Consider the following 17,116-nt stretch of genomic DNA (forward strand, 5'->3'; position numbering starts at 1 on the left):
CAGAGTATTGCTTTCACAGCATCTCACTCACCGTGACTTGGTAATTAAAGGTGTTGCTGTAAATAGGGCACTCAATACTGGCTCATTAGCTCACACGTTCTCCTGGGCCAACCAACATTTGTTTTTTGAGACAGGGTGTCTCTGAGTCCTGGGTATCCTGGAGATTGATATGTAGACCAGGCTGGCTTCAAATTCAGAGATCTTTCTGCCTCTGCTGGGATTAAATCCGGTGCTGGGATTAAAGTATGGTGTCACCACACCAGGGGACAATATTTACCAGTGGTTGGCACAAACCCACCTTCCTCACTCTTCCCGCCCTTCAGGGGAGGTGTCTGGCATGATTCCACCCCTCCACACGCCTCCCGGTTCCCATGACACCACGCCGGCAGTGTAAACACGTGTGAGAAACTTAAAGTCTCCTTCCGCTGTTCTGAACCAAGTCTGGGCAGCCAGTGGGGAGGGGCGGGGAATAGTCCCTTGGCAACCGAGTTCCGCTCCCGAGTGGGCAGGAAGGGGCGGGCCTAAGAGCGGAAGGAACCGGAAACCGCTCTTTCTGCGGTAGGACTGGGCGACGCGCCTCCGAGAGGCGGGCCCAAGCGTGCGGAGGGATCTGTGGCGGGCCGCGGCGGCGCTCCGCCTCCTCTCAGGCAGGCTTGGCGGCGCGGCCGGCAGTTGCTGTGGTTTCGGTGCTGAGGTGGCTCGGTGCTCACCGAGGCTTGCGGATCCGCGTCGCGCCGCCGCTTCCCGCCGTCAGTGGCTGCAACTCAGTGTCCTTCCTTCGGACCGGCGGCGCCCGCTCTCTTTTGCCGCTCGGTGCCGATTTCCAGTCCCGGGCCTAGGGCGGCTGCGGGGCCGCGGCTGGCAAGATGTTCAAGAACACGTTCCAGAGCGGCTTCCTCTCCATCCTCTACAGCATCGGCAGCAAGCCCCTGCAGATCTGGGACAAAAAGGTGAGCGGTGGGGCGGGGCGGGGGCGGAGCCAACTCGACAACACTCGCCGCCCACGTGATGTGTAGCTACGGAGCCTTGGCTTCCCGGTCAGTAGAATGGGTGCAGAGTGCCCATAGCCGAGCTTGAAACGCATAGTACTTTGATGAAAGACATGCATGTGTTCGCTGATACCAGGCGCTGTGCTGCCCTCTAGACGGAGGGCCTTTTCCCCGGGCATCCTGAGTACCGGCCAAGCCAGACATGTTCCGGTCTCATTCATTAGCTCCCTCCGTTTCACTGATCGCCGACAACCTAACCTTTGGAACTTGGTGCAAGCTCTCTGTAACTTAGAGTCCGTACTGTTCCTCCTGTGCCGGCTTTCTCCATTGGGAAAACTGCAGAAAGGTGATTGTTAGAGGCTTCTGGCGAGCCGTACATGGAAACCCAGTGTTAAGCCTCCGTATTTTTATCCAGCCGTCCTCTAGAATGGTTGGTATTTTCGCTTGCCACATGAGATGGTGGCCTTCCCTGTCCACTTTTGGAGATGTTAAGATCTAGCTGAAATGTCTTGACGTTTTCTTTCTCGTGAAGATTCCCAGGGCAGTCATCTGGACCGTTTTTGAATATAAAATGAGCACTCCAATGCGGAAGCCAGGTGATTTAGGGGATATCTTTAGTTCTGCCTTCGGCAGGGGAAGATGGAGAGAGGTGGTGTGCCTTGTGTGGTGTTCATAGAGATGTATATAGGCTCGGTGGAATAAGTCAAGTTTATTGGTAGTGGAACTAGAATACAGTGTCTTTCCTAATTCACAGAGGAGGGCTTTGAGGCACACAGTGGTTGACGGAGTACCTGCATTACCTTCTGCTTGTCACAGCTAGGCAGTCGTGTGTTCTGAGGACAGCTTTGAGGGAAGCCTGTTGGGAGTTTCCCGTTACTTGGCTAACATAGTTGAGAGCTCAACAGGATCTGGCCTTTGGTATGTGAGCAGTCTGACCAACTCTTTCAAATCCTTAGCTAGAGTTATGTCAAGAGTATTGCATAGGAAGCAGACTCTTAGCTTTCCCCCTGTTCTCCTTAGTGTTCGTTCACTTTGAAATGAAGCATCAGGGGGTCTTAAATTAGACCTCTGCAGAGAGAACCCAGAGTAAGCCCACCTGGCAGTGCTAGCGGATGCTCTCCAGCCTTGGGATCTTGGCTATTATGAACAGCCAGAGGGCACGGAGAGAGCAGGCAGGTGTGTGTGCTACTTGAACTTGGAAACTGAGCTGTCTGAAGAGTTGGTGTAAAGCAGTCAGAACGTGCTGGTTTGAGATAGGTGGGAGAGAAGTGCTGAAGCTTCTCTCAGAGGTATTCGTTTACACCCTGGGCTTGATCTGTGATGTGTCTTATGTTTTCAAGCCCGACTTTTTGACTAGTCAACATGTTTACACATGGCATATGAAAGCAGAGTAAGCATGGTGCGCTGTGTCCCTTAACAACGCCTCTAAAGGTCCAGTGGTGCCCTGACGACATAAACAAATTGTTAGAGCAGAGTCACGTGGAGCAAATTAAACAGACACTTTGACAAAGAAAAGAAATTAATTACACATTTTTAACTCTTGTTTGGACGTGACAGACGAGTGTTTAAGGGAGAGGTTTTCTCCAATGGAGGAAGAGGAGGGGAGGGAAGGGGAAGTTTGGGCCTATCCACATCAGCTTTGCTGTATTCAGGCCTTCTTCAGTTAAGCTGTAAAGTTCTCAGTAATTGGGGATACAGCCCAGTCAAGGAAACTCAGGGAGTTGGTCGTGCTTATCAGTGATTTATTGAACAACACCTGAGTGACAGGCAGTGTATAAAAACACAAAGTTGAAGGGAAAAAATCCCCTTCTCCTGGGAAATATGGCAGAGCTGTAATCAGGTGAGAGTCCAGTGGTAGGTTAGAGGACGATGGGCTGTCTGTATTACCTACATGGGGCGTGGCCCTTTGCCATTTGGTACTATGCTGACTGTGAGGACTATTTTTGTTTGTTTGTTTGTTTTTTGTTTTTTTCGAGACAGGGTTTCTCTGTATAGTCCTGGCTGTCCTAGAACTCACTCTGTAGACCAGGCTGGCCTCGAACTCAGAAATCCGCCTGCCTCTGCCTCCCAAGTGCTGGGATTAAAGGCGTGCGCCACTACCGCCCGGCGTGAGGACTATTTTGAGTCCTTATTTTGATATCACAAATATTTACTATTCTGACTCATTTGCACACAGAGAGAATGCCTATTTGGTTTCTATGAAGAACAGTCTTGAAAGATTAGGTATAGCATCTGCTTAGGCGTCTGAAATTTAGATGGTGTAGTCATTGTCCTTTGGCTTTTCCCTCCAGACCTCTAATGTGGCTCTGAGGCACTGAGGCCCAGGCAGATGGCTGGCATCTGCCTAACGACTTGTCCAGGCTCACTGACTGGCTCCGCCCCCTCCTTAGAAACAGACTCTTGACTGCATGAAGGCCATGAAGCTCTCTACAACTTAAAACCTCCCACACTTGGTGGTCCTGGCCTTCACCCTGAGTCCACCCACATCTTCCTTGGTCTTTGGTTCACAGAGCAGAGGAAGCAGTACCTCTGATGCTTGCTCCAACCTCTGCATCCTCCTATCACACTGGGACGTGATTAAGATCTGAGGCAGGTCTTTGTTAGCTTTTAGACCAAGTGCTTAGAAAAAAAATCAACAGGTTCTTTAATGTTCCTTAACTTGTGGAACCAACAGATCTGACTATCGTTGTTAAGAATGCTAGGGCTGGGTGGGTACAGCTTTAATCCCAGTACTCAAGAGGCAAGGGCAGATGAGTCTCTATGGGTTCGAGTCTAGCCTGGTGAATATAGCAGGTCCTAGGGTAACTAGCCAGAGTGACTTAGTGAGGTATTGTCTGAAAACAAAAATAAGAAGAATGTTCCACATCTTGCACTGTACTCTGTGAGCGTCAGTCCGATTTGCTGCTGCACGGAAGCCCACAGGACTGGCTGTGAGTCCTGCTCTTTCCCTTCCTCCCAGCTGCTGATGTTTCTCCATGGAATGTGAGTATCAGAGTCTTTTGTTGATCTTCTTGTTAGGTAGTCATGATGACTGGGTCCCCATTTCCCATTTTAAGGAAGAATAAATAAAGTACCTCTCCAGAATGAAAAAAAAGTCACTAAATTTTTTTAGTGTGTGTATGCATGTGTGTGTGTGTATGTGTGTGTGTGTGCACATGTTCTTGCCCGTGTCCATGGAAGTCAAAGGACAAGTTGTAGGAGTCAGTTCTTTACTTTCACCATGTGGTTCCAAGAATTCAGGACGTCAGACTTGACTGCAAAAAGATTTATCTAATGAGCCACTTTGCTGGCCCTAGACCCTGACTTTTAATTTGGTAAACCTTGTTGATGTGTGCTAAATCTGTCTGTCCTCCATGAATGGAATTGAGTGTCTTTGGATAGAAAGAGTAAATGATTTTCACTTTCCCAGGCTCAGTCTTTATTTTTATTAATAATAGCTTTTACTGTAATAGGATGAAACCAGTGAGTTCTGTTTACTTGTGCCCTTTTCAAGAAACACTGTGAGCAAGGTGCTGCTGATACAGGCCTTTAATCCTAGTAGGCAAGTGGATCTGTCTTGAAAGAAAGAGGAAGAGAGAAATCGAGTGAGGGCAAGAGAGAAAGAAAGACAGACAGACAGACTGCAGTACCCAGGATAACTAAAGGAATCATTTGCATATGTCTGGAGTTTCCTGTCAGCTGTGTAGTAGTTCTAAAAAGTACTGCAAATGGAGAGTAGCTCAAGGTCCCTTGCGCCTGAGCTTTGACCACAGTTTCCCACAGAGGGCTCCCTCTGCCTGTTTTCTGACTTGGAGCCAGGCCCCTGGTCCTAGGCAGATACTTTCCTGCTGCAGTGGACAGCTTTAAGGGCTTAATGTAAATTGGGACATGTGTCATTAAGAGGACATGCCAGATGGCTGAGGGTTCAGCTGCAGAATGAGTGAGTGGAGCCAGAAAATGAAGGTGGGGGGAGGGGGCAGAATGGGAATGGTACAGCTAATGTGTTATTTTTGAATCACTCTGTGGAACTGTGGAGATTGGCCAGCTTCCTCCCTATCCCTGTAGTATTATTTTTCCCTCATCTTGACCCTCCTTCCTGGGGCTTACACTGAGAAGGGGGAAAGAAAAATCAGTGTTCTTTATTAGCTGCCCGGCAACCATGAAAAGCCTGGAGAAGACCGTGAGATGAGCTTAGGGTTTGTTCCTTTGGTGTCTGGAATACTGGGGATCATTCTCGTCTCTAATTGCCGGGAACTTGGGGTCAAACCCCCCCCCCCACTTCACGTGTAGGATGACAGGGGTCAAGGTTCACAGGGATGAATAAGAAGAATACATTTACATATGTCATTATGAAATCCATTCATTGTTTTTCCTTTTTTTTTTTTTGAGTACTTATGGGTAGTGAGTGTGTACATGCATGTGTGGAGTGTATGTGCTGACGTGTTTGTGGAGGCTGGAGGTAGACATGAGCTGGCTGGATACTGAACTCAGAGCTGCCTGTCTGCCTGTCCCCACCTCACAGTGCTGGGGTTATAGGCAGTACATTGCCTTGTCCAGCTTTTATGTGGGTGTTGAGTATCCAAACTCAGGTCTTAACAATGTAGCCCAGGCTGACAGCCTAAGGTAGCTACAAACCAGCAATCTTCCTGCCTCAGGGTCCTAAGCACAGCCACTGTGCCCTTAAACCCATTACTTTGCATGCTGATATTACTTCTGTTGTTGTTGTTGCTGCTGTGGCAGAACAACTTAAGGGGTAAAGTTATTTTTTGGCTCTTAGTCTAAGGAGGAGATAGCAGGAATAGGGAGAAAGATGTGGCCAAATTCATGGTAGCAGAGACAGACAGTGGGGATACCGTACCTGTGAAGACCAGGAATCAGTGAGCAGAGAATTTTGACACTAACCTTTCATTACTTTTTTGTGGGGCTGTAGCTGTCGCGTGGGCGTGGGTCCTGTTGGGCAGAGTTTTTGGTCCCATGTCTGCCACACTCAGAGAGGCAAAAGCTCGGGAATTTGAGTCTACTCCACACCCTGGGCTATGTATGAGAAGCCACCGAGCTCCACTCCGGGTGTGGGGAGATCTCAGTCTGAAACCCTGTGGGGGCAGAGCTCTTGAGTCAGGGGTCTCCGGGCTGCTGCGACTGGTGGGAGAGCAGTGGTCTCCAGCCCTTAGGCACCCAAATGCCATTGGGGACTGAAGAAGGACTGAGATGGAGGGGGCATACGGGCTGTACCGGCCTAGGGAGAGAAGCTCCTGCGGAGCCCCCACGGGGTAGAGACTCTTGGTCACAGCGACCTCGACCTCGCTTGGCTGGGTCATGGTTGGTATGGCTAGCTTGCTTGAGTTGGCGGCCTCCATGGCTGGAATGCAGAGAGGTCCTCCAGCAGGAGATTAGGCTTCAGCTCATTGGTTGAAGGCCACTTCTACAGTTCTCCACGGTGGGCCCCAAAGACAAGAGGAAGTTTGTGATTTTAAAAGGTTTATTGTCGTGGTGGAAAGTGGATGAAGCTGTAACCACCCCCACCCCCCTCAGAGCAGATCTGAGGTTAAATATCTTTTGCAAGAAGGAGGGTCTGGGAAGGAATGCTTAATTGGCTACAACCTCTGGCCTTTAGGTATCTCATTAATTTGGAGATCTCTTGAGGATCTGTGACCTATAGTCATGCCCTTTACCTGTGCTACCTGTGCTACGTGACCTAAGGCCACAAACCTTTCTTTGGGAGGGACTGTGGATACGTGAAAGGAACCAGGGCCCAGGAGCAAGGCCAAACACCTACCTTCCCATTAGGGTCACCAGGGTTCAAAGCAGACTCAATTGGGTACCCCACTGCCTCTCACAGCCCACCACCCCACACTTTTTTACTTTTTAAAATTCTTATTTATCTTTATTTTATGTCCATTAGCTTATTTATTTATTATTGTCCATTGGTTATGTGCATTGGTTTTTTGGCGGCATGTATATCTATGTGAGGGTGCCAGATCCCCTGAAACCAAAGTTACACACAGTTGTGAACCGACATGTAGGTGATGGGCTAGTGCTCTTAACTACTGAGCCATCTCTCCAGCCCCCTTCTTTTCTCCATGATGGGGTCAGAACAGAAGATGGATTGATAGCACCCACATTTAGGGTGTCTTTTCTCATTAAATTTCTCTGGGAGCACATAGCTGACATTCAGAGGTGTATCTCCATCACACTGACTTTAAAGATTGAGGGGTGGGCGTGTGTGTGTGTGTGTGTAGTCATGTGCACACACCTGGTTGTATTTATGTTTACCATTTGAGTGCCGGTGCCTACAGAAGCTGGAAGAGCACATTCGGTCCACAGAACTGTAGTAACTCCTGGTTAGGAGGCACACGTGGGCGGGGTAGAGACCAGACTTGGGCTCCTCTGCCAGAGCAGCATGTGCTCTTAATTGCCAAGCCATCTCTTCAGCCCTTAATTTTAAGTATTAGTAAAGCAAGAAAATGTTCCTAGCCACACTCTGATTGTGATCCTATATCATGAAGGAATTAGTCATAAGCTAATGAGAGGAAGCAAGTAAGGGGAACCTTGGGCACTCACTGCCAGCAAATGCACTTATCTTCATCCGAAGGCCAGGCCTGCCGAGTGAACCCTGAGCTGAGGAAAGGAAGTTGACACTTTCTGAGGACATACATCTTACCACATGTGTTTGTGAGAAGCTTCCCAGAGGATGGAGTTACTTCCTGAAAAGCAGTGACAGCCTGCATCTGTTTGTTTTGTTTTTGTTGGAGACGGGATTACTATATACCACTGGCTAGCCTGACATTTGCTATGTATGCCAGGCTAGCCTCAAAACTTACTGAGACCATACTAGTTTGCAAGTGCTAGGTTTCCACCCGTGTACTACCACAGCCGGACTTGACCTGTGTAATTTAATGTAGTCGTTTCTGGAGGGGAGGGGTGGAAACCCTGCCCCAGAACCACTGCCTTCTTCCAGAGCCTAGAGAAGAGACTGGGACGCCTCCTGTCTTTGAATGCTCACATCCCCACCATCATCTGCTCCGCACTCCATTTTTCCAGCGAGTTTGTATTTCCAGCCCTTTGAAAGGGGCCTTAGAGGGGAAAATGGTAATTCACTAACAAGTCAGGCTGTCTTGCCTCTGGGTGAGGAGAGGCCTAGGAATACTAGAGTGCATCCTAGCGCCCTCTGTTGGCCTCTGCGTGCTTTGGAAGCCATTGTTCCCTTTGAAAAGACTTGCAAGCTGTAAACTTAGAGAAGGGCAGAAGGCCACTTCCTCCCTATGAGACCTGGCTGCGCTTTCTGAGCTGGGAAGACCTCTTGTTGTCTCTGGATGGAGAGCTTTTCGGAAGTGTTAGGACTGAGGCCATGATTTGAGCAATAGTAGACTTGAGAGCCTAATTACTTCTTAGTCCACTGAATTTCACTGCTCCTGTAGCTGCCTTTTTTTTAAAAAAAAAAAAAAAAAAAAAAAACAAGGAATGTGTGTGTTATTGGAAATAAGTAGTGTATATTATAAAATTCATACAGCATTTTGTTGGAATGCTCCCAGCTCTTATCACTGTGCTATACCACACCATTTGGAAATAACTTCTTGACAGAGTCTTCCTTCAACAAGTTGCCTGAGTTTTCACAGAAAATATGGGAGAAATCTTGCTACTCTGGTTGGGAGTACTAGGGAAGGAGGTGGGCTGTGCTGGCATGTTCTATACAGACTTGAGCCTTTGTGCTCTTAATCTCTGTTGGAAAGTAGCCCAGAATTCAAAGCAGGAGGGCATTGAATGTGGCCAGCTTTGTTGAGAAGCATTTCAATGTGACATTTGTGTCCTAACAACCCAAGAACTGCTCCCCATTGGCAGAGATGAGAGGCCCATCTAACCCAGCATTCTGTGCCTGAAAATGGCACCAAAGGGTGTTTTGTAGGAAGCATTCTTCATGCCACTAGTTTCATGTGCTTTCTGACGCTCCCATGATCTCCAGCTTCCTATAATAGTCTACAGTCGATATGTTATCCAGGAATGTTAAAAACCCTCCTTGAACCTATTCAGATGTGCCAGCTCTTAGGGTGACAGATTCCAGAGTCAGCACATATTTGAACACTTAGCTTATGCCTCACACAGAACTGAGTGCTGAAGAGGATCCTAAGGATGAGTGGCATTTGATCTATTCTTTGCTAAGCCTCACGGATGTCACCTGGGGAACAGCACACACAGTGAGGTAGATTTAGATCAGACTCGAGGATAGAGCATACAGAGGCTGATGGTAAAGCACAGAGCAGGACTTTTGAGTCTGTGCAGAAAACGTATTGTCAGACCCACAGTGTCCTCTCCCAAATGCAAAGAAAATAAAATTGGAATCACCAGGCTGATTAATGAACAAGAACGAGGAGCTTTAATCAGTGAGCTTGAGTCATCGATTATGTGGCCAGCTATACCCCCCCTTTTGTTTTTTTTTTTTTTTTTTTGGTTTTTTTTTTTTTTTTTTGGTTTTTTGTTTGTTTGAGACAGGGTTTCTCTGTGTAGCCCTGGCTGTCCTGGAACTCACTCTGTAGACCAGGCTGGCTTCGAACTCAGAAATCCGCCTGCCTCTGCCTCCCAAGTGCTGGGCTAAAGGCGTGCGCCACCCAGGCTGCCCTGTAATTCACAGCAATCTCCTACCTTAGCATATTAGTAGTTAGATTAGAAGTGTACACCAACAGGTAAGGCTTGGGAATACTGCTCTCATTCTGCCTCTGCTACTTTCCTTCTTAGTGACCTTTCTAAGTGTGTGTGTGTGTGTGTGTGTGTATGTGTGTATGTGTGTATGTGTGTATGTGTGTGTGTTTGAGACAGGGTCTTTCTACATAGCCTTGGCTGTGTTGTAACTCACTATATAGACCAGGCTAGCCTGGAACTCACAGTGATCCACCTGTCTCTGCCTCTAGAGTGCTGGGATCAAAGGCATGCACCAATCTTGCTCAGCTGACAGTAGTTTATTAATCTTTGAGGACAAAGAAGCTATGGTGTAGTAACTTTGGAGTTTTGGTTTCTTTGAGAAACACAGGACTACTATGTGAATATGTTTTCATTTTAATCTCAGGTCTGGGATATGGGGCTGCTTCAGATTGTCCACAGCAGCTGACTATGATTTGTCTAGTGCTCTAGCAGGGCTGTGATTTTGCCAGCTGCAGTTTCTGCAATTGTGTAATGTTTGGAATTCTGGGGACTTTTCAGAGGATATATAAATACTAGGACCCTGAAAGGTGGGCTGTTGGTGGGTTGTTGGAAGGTTTGTTGGTTGTGGTTTAAGTTGTCATGCATAAAGAACAAGCAAGAAATTAGATATCCTGATGGTGATGATCAGACTTGTCACAAGGCATGCGATGCCCCTAGTCAGCAGGAATTAGTGTGCTGATAACATCGCCCCCTTCCCGACCCCTGACTTGAATTCTCTCTCTCCTTCTTTCTCTTCTGTTTAGTATTAGGGGGTTGAAGGGTAGAAAAAAAGAGGGTGAAGAGAGGTGGAAGAAAGGAGAACCCACAGAGTAGCAGAAGACAGCCACACTATGGTTAGTGGAAGGTCTAAGAAGCCTGGTCTCCTACTTGGGACCTGCCGTTTCCAGTCCTTGGGTACTGCATTCATGTCTGTGAATGAGACTCTTAGCACGTAATGCTGTTGTTGTTGTCTGTGGGGTTGAATAATGCGCTATATGAACTTTGCTGTTGGCAGGGTAGAGAGTAAATGTTAGCTGAATCTGAATCAGGAGAGAATTTATTCCAAATGGCAGGTACAGGGATACTCCCTTATACACAGGATTTGACACGTTGTTGCCAACTTGTATGTCGTGAGTCTTGGGCCATTTTTCTCAAATGGACTCAACCTTCAGAATTTTTGTGAAGCTGTTGTGAAAAACTGTAACACTGATAGATTTTCACCCTTATAGGTACGGAATGGCCACATCAAAAGAATCACTGACAATGACATCCAGTCCCTGGTGCTAGAGATTGAAGGGACAAATGTCAGGTAGGTTGCCAGCTCTGTTATCTATACATTCTACATCAGGAGGACAGTTCACTTCAGTATTAACAGGCTGCAGAATCAGGCTGTCTGTGGCTCCCTACAGCACTTGCAGCTTTCCTCAGGCAGCTTACTTGATCTCCAGCTCTAGTTTCCTCATCTGCAGAGCAGGAGTGATTTCCTGCAGGGTTAGGGCAAAGATTATACGGCACTTAGGCCTATGCCCAGCATAGGAAACAGTACTATTCAGCCAGAGTATGGAAGTGCTGTCCTGATCACCCAGCTCTGACCCCTCTGGTTTTCAATACCCCTGTTTTTTTTTTTTTATGTATCCTTTCATAGTTACCTTAGACAAGAACCGATACCTTCTTTTACTGGAGGAACTTCTAAGGCTTTGTTTTTTAGATACTCTATTGTTGGTCTCAGGTTTTTATTTGAGTGGGTTTGGGTTTTTTGTTTGCTTGTTTCTTTGGTTTTCGTTTTTCTCAAGATAGGCTCTCACTTTATAGCCCTAGCTGTCCTTGAGCTCACCATGTAGTCCTGTAGACCAAGTTGGCCTCCCAGAGATCTGACTGCTTCTACTCCCCAAGTGCTGAGATTAAAGATGTGAGCTACCACACTCCGCTGGTTTCTGTTGTTTCTGTTTTTTTGTTTTTAAAGAAACATTCTCTTTATATTTCCCAGGCTGCCCTTGATCTCCTGGCCTCCAGCAGTCCTGCACTTCGCCACACTTGACATTGTAACTGTTTATTTTCCTCATTTTCAATGTGTCTATGGAGAATGCAGAAGGATGCTCAAGCCATGGTCTGTTTAGAGTCAGAGCTTTCTCTACAGTGTGGGTCCTAGGGCTCAGACTCTGGTCATCAGGTGGCAGCAAGTGTCCTTACCCACTGATCTAGCTTGCCAGCCTTGACATGTTAAAAAATGTTCACTAACTGAACTGTTAAGGGATTTATTAGATGATGAAGCTCAGTCCTTTAGATCTGTTCTCTAGTTTTTAGTCTTGGACCGTGTGGTATTGTACACATCACAAAGGAAGAAAGACGAGTAATCCATTCCCTGGTGTTTCTGCTGACAGTACCACATACATCACGTGTCCTGCAGACCCTAAGAAGACACTGGGGATCAAACTGCCTTTCCTTGTCATGATCATCAAAAACTTGAAGAAGTATTTTACCTTTGAAGTACAGGTGAGTGTAGAACACAGCCTCAGGCTGTGTTAGCCTGTGGTCTGTGCTCTTTGCTGCCCCTGCAAAAGCTCAGTGCTGCTCTCACTAGGGTGTTCAAAGCCAAAGTTTGATTGTGGGTTTTTGAAAGAAACAGCACTCAGAAAATCTCATCAATGGCTACGAAAGTTAGAAGCTTAAAGATTAACAGGTCCATTTGGGGAGGAAATATTTAATATTGAGTGATTGTTTCTATTTTAGTATCTTTGAGCTTTTAGTGGGAAGAAATATGAAATCATTCTATGATCTGAGAGCCTGCAAGCTGTGTCATATGTCATAGCAGCTGCTGTTGTCTTGACAACAAATAATATAAACTTGCTACTTCCGGGCCATCTGTCACCAGTTGTGACCCGTCTCTGGCCGTTTATTCTCCCTGGGTTTGGCATTGGGAATCAGGCTGTGGAGGCTCAGGTTCTTAACAGTTCTTCTGAGCCTGAGAACATAGAACTAGTGTGGTCCTCCTCTGGGTGTTGCAGGTACTAGATGACAAAAATGTCCGTCGAAGGTTTCGAGCAAGTAACTACCAGAGTACCACTCGGGTCAAGCCCTTCATCTGCACTATGCCCATGCGGCTGGATGACGGCTGGAACCAGATTCAGTTCAACTTGTCTGATTTCACCAGGCGGGCGTATGGCACAAACTACATTGAGACCCTGAGAGTGCAGGTACTGTGCCTTCCACACAGGGCTCCCATACTGGGGGCTTTCAGACACTCTGGCTGGCTGGCTGGCTGGCTGACTTATGGCCCATGTAGCAGAACAATGAATGTGAGGCTTCTAACCAAAGTTCCCAAGGTATTGTTCAGGAGGCTTTGGCCTCAAAAGGGTCCAGAAAATAATCTGAGGTCTACTCAAACATAAGGTAAATTTTACATGCAAAATCCTTTTTTTCCCCCTAAATTTTTAGATTTGTGTGTGTGAATGTTTTGCCTGCAAGTACATCTGTGCACCATGTTCATGTCTGGAGCTCTAGAAGGCCAGCAAAAGCTATTGGATACCGAGAACCTCTCCACAGGAGTCAGGGGTGGATGCAAGCTACGGTGTGGGTCCTGGGAACCGAACCCGGATCCCGTACAAGAGCAACCAGTGCTTTGACCACTGAACCAACTCTCCAGCCCTTTGAAAATCTCTCTCTCTCTCTCTCTCTCTCTCTCTCTCTCTCTCTCTCTCACACACACACACACACACACACACACACACACACACACACACACATACACATACACACACACGAATGAATATTTTGCCTGCATGTATGTATGTATGTATACCACATGTATGCCTGGTACCTGAGGAAGTCAGAAGAGAGTGTCAGATCCTCTAGAACTAAAGTTGCAGATAGTTAGATAGTTGTAAGCCATTGTGTGGATTCTGGGAATCAAATCTGAGTTCTCTTTCTGCAAGAGCAAGTTATCTTAACCAGTGAGCCATCTCTCCATCCCCTGAGTCCTCCTGTACTGTTGGAATCCACCCCAGGACAATGGCAGTTTGCTAAGAGAGATGAAGTTTTTAGAGTACCATGAGAGGGCTTCTGAGAGAATTGGGAAAAGAGGAAACAGTGTATTTAGCCTGTCAAAAAAAATGAGTCATGTCTCCACAGATCCATGCAAACTGTCGTATCCGAAGGGTTTACTTCTCAGACAGACTCTACTCAGAAGATGAGCTGCCGGCAGAGTTCAAACTGTATCTACCAGTTCAGAACAAGGCCAAAGTAAGACACCCTTCCTTAAGGAAGCTGGGGTGGGGGTGGGAAGCCATGGCCTAGGACATGCCCTTGACCAAAAGCTGGCCTGGCTGGGCTGCCACTGGAGGTTGGCCATTGCCTTAGTCCTCCTTATAGCATGGCAGCACCAAGTCAGGAGTGAGCTGTGGACTGTGCTGTTCCTGATGCCACCACAGTGCATAGCTCCCTCCCTCTCACGGCTTCCTGTTTCTTGCTCACAGGTCTTTTGGAGGAATGCCCTCCATCTGATCCTTTATTGGCCTCAGAGGCTGATGAGCAGGCGGTGTGCAGCTGTGGGCATGTTGTGTGTGCCTACTCCAGCCATGCTTGTGTCCCCACAGCCCGGTGTCTGCTCGGGTGTCATCGCTAGGGGACTGGTGGGACTGACCTTCAGTTATCTAATCGCTGAAATTGATTGCTCGTTTCTGTTTCTCTCCTTCAGCAATAACTGGACAGCAACTAAGGGGGACAGACTCTGGACGTGAGTCTTAGTTTAAAAAGGAAACTACATGGAGACCATGCAAAAATTTAAATAATCCACTGTGCTATGGCTCACTGACTACTGTGTCCTTGTCGTGGACACCAGTGACCATGCCACAGTTGTGTTCCTTGCATTCTAAGTTCAGTGGAGAAAAGCAGAGCTTTGAGTGTCACACAAGTGCTGGGTCCTGTGCTGCCTGCCCTGGCATGTGAGAGACACGCTCAACAAACAGAAGAATAAAGACGTCCTGCAAGGCAGATTCAGACCAATATTTCTTCGTATAGTTTATTCTTTCTTTTATATATTATCTAAATATATGTATATGTTGTGTAATGCACATAATCTGAAAATGAATAAAATGCTATATTCTTGGTTTGTAAATTTATCTCTACTTTTTTATATGATTACATTTCTTGTTCCTTTTTGCTATGATAGTACAACCCTTTGCAGTACAGGAAAGGCCTGTGTGCACCAACCAGAGCGCCTTCAAGATGAACTAGTGAGAGAGAATGTAGCCAGGATGTCACTGGGAAAGTTTGAACCTAAATTGTCCTTACACACCTTTGAAGGCGTCCATCTGTGTTGGGAGCCGACTCTGAGCAGAAAGCAGCAATCATCTTTACAGCCATCTCGAGCCATATACCCTGACAAGAGACTTGTTTTCAACAGCCTACAACAACTGAGCGCACTCTGATAAACATCTTGTTACACTGTTTAGTGCCCCCAGCTGCAAGACGCACCTGGTATCCATGGCTACAAGGCACGTGATGTAGTGCCTTCAGTTGAGCTTGTCCACGATGGCAAGTCACGTGGTAAAGAGTATAAATACCCAGGATTTCCTTTCTATAGAGGAGAATAGAGGAGAACATAGGAGAATAAAGAAGAGACTTGAAGAGATTCGACCAGACTCTGTCTTGTATCCATCTTTTGCGTCTCTCACCCCTCCTCCGTCCCTACTCTCTCTCTTGCTAGACCCTGACCTGTGGACAGAGCAGCAGAATGGGCCATTACACATCTGTACAGCCTTCTTTGTGGTTCTCAGTTGGATTCTCCCTTTTTAGCAAGTCCCCAGATTAAGGACTTGTCAGATATATCCCTGTCTGTATTCCTGCAGTCAGTGGAATAGCCCTGGGGTCATGGCACAGATAGTTAAGTTTGCAAAAGAACTCTTGTTTTAGGTTTGTTTGTTTGTTTGTTTGTTTGTTTGTGTAAAGGTCTCCCTACATAGCCCTGAGTCCCAGGAACATACAGATTAGCCTGCCTCTGCCATCCAAGTGCTGGGATTAAAGGTAATGTGCCACCATCTCTGACAAAATACACATTTTAAATACAGTATTTATGGGAGGGTAATACATATGGAGGTCAGAGGACAGCTTTCAGGAGTCAGTTCTCTTCTTCCTCACTGTCGGTCCTGGGATTTAGTCAAGTAGTCAGGCTTGGCAGCAGGTATCTACTACTAAACTGTCTCCCAGAAGTGCTTTGTTTTTTAAGGCACAGGGAGGTCTCTGAGTTCAAGGCCAGCCTGGTCTACAGAATGAGTGCCAGAACTGTACTGTACAGAGAAACCTTGTCTTGGTTGTCGTCTCCTGCCCCCAGTTAATAATGTTGCACGTGATATGCATGCATGACTTAGCATGCATGTGGCCCTTACAGGACCATTTTTGGGAGTTGGTTCTTCTTCCACTGTGAGCTCAGGGTATGAAACTCAGGTGGTTAGGCTGTGCTGAGGTCACCTGGTTACCTGCTGAGCCAGCTCACTGCCTCAGACCTGGCCACTCTGTAACCCTTCGGACATCAGAGTATACAGACGTGCTTCCTGGAGGATGGGGACAAAGCTGCTTGCCTTGGGTCAGGGTAGCTTCTAGGCAACTTGTCTACTTTTTAATGCTAACCCATTTTGAAGGTAATATGTCTGTAATATAGATGTCCAAGTCTTTTAAAAGGAACAGAAAGCCACGCCAGACACTAGACTCCATTCCTCTGGTTTGGGTGTCGTTCCCTGAGCCATTTGATTTTGGTTGAGGATTTTGAAAACAGATTCTGGAATATCTCATTACAGTTTCTACTTTGCAAGCAATTTAAAAGGCAGGAAAACCATTTGCCAACATACTTGTCCTTCAAGATGCTCTGAGTAAGCATCTCTGAGGTCAGGGAGCAAGGGGTACCTCATGTGACATGACGTGACGATCACAATGTCCCTTTTCTACCTGCAGTTGAAAGGTCTAGGTACACTCACCTGTTAATTCTGTGACCTTCCTTTTTTGGGTCACCAAGCCAGCCAGAGCCACCATCCACAGCTGTTACCTGGTCTTGAGAATCATCTAGAATGACCCTCAGGTGTTTAGCACAGATGACAGTTGAATTAGCCAGCATTCCCAGTCTTTTTTTTTTTTTTTTAATGCCATGTGCTTGTCCCCTCTACAAAAGAAATCCCTGAAATAAGGTGGGAGTGGAGTGACCTCAACAGGGCTTCCTGCCTGCCACTGTGCTGAAGTCTTCACTGCAGTCTGTGTCGGCCTTGGAGTGAAAGATGCTTTTGTAGAACCGAGGAAGTCTGGGGTAGCCTTTCTTCTGCTCTTGGTGCCAGGACACCAGTGAAGTGCTCCTGGAGACGGGGAGAAACAGTAAGACTCTCTCCTCCACACAGAGCCCCTTTCACCCTGACGCCCTTGTCAGCCAGCACTGGGGATTACCTCACCAGCCTCTAAAGGGTGGCTGACGGCAGCTGCCAACTTCCCTGATC

General features: G+C 47.1%; 1 protein-coding gene across 1 annotated transcript; it reads left to right on the forward strand.

Moving 5' to 3' along the window:
- The first annotated feature begins 573 nt into the window (after positions 1-573).
- Positions 574-14,758, forward strand: Cfap20 (cilia and flagella associated protein 20). The gene is made up of 6 exons (XM_028770424.1): positions 574-950; positions 10,871-10,950; positions 12,023-12,134; positions 12,647-12,835; positions 13,770-13,880; positions 14,335-14,758. The coding sequence occupies exons 1-6, from the start codon at positions 867-869 to the stop codon at positions 14,338-14,340; spliced, it is 582 nt and encodes a 193-aa protein (XP_028626257.1). The 5' UTR covers positions 574-866; the 3' UTR covers positions 14,341-14,758.
- Positions 14,759-17,116: the final 2,358 nt, after the last annotated feature.

Source organism: Grammomys surdaster, unplaced genomic scaffold (genome assembly GCF_004785775.1).
Source record: "Grammomys surdaster isolate TR1022 unplaced genomic scaffold, NIH_TR_1.0 201, whole genome shotgun sequence".
NCBI classification, from domain to species: domain Eukaryota; kingdom Metazoa; phylum Chordata; class Mammalia; order Rodentia; family Muridae; genus Grammomys; species Grammomys surdaster.

Excerpts from the sequence above, each read along its gene's own strand:
- Cfap20 (XM_028770424.1), top strand. The coding sequence starts at position 867 with ATGTTCAAGAACACGTTCCAGAGCGGCTTCCTCTCCATCCTCTACAGC. Across the intron at positions 10,951-12,022 it reads ATTGAAGGGACAAATGTCAG|TACCACATACATCACGTGTC; the intron begins GTAGGTTGCCAG and ends TTCTGCTGACAG. Across the intron at positions 12,135-12,646 it reads ATTTTACCTTTGAAGTACAG|GTACTAGATGACAAAAATGT; the intron begins GTGAGTGTAGAA and ends TGGGTGTTGCAG.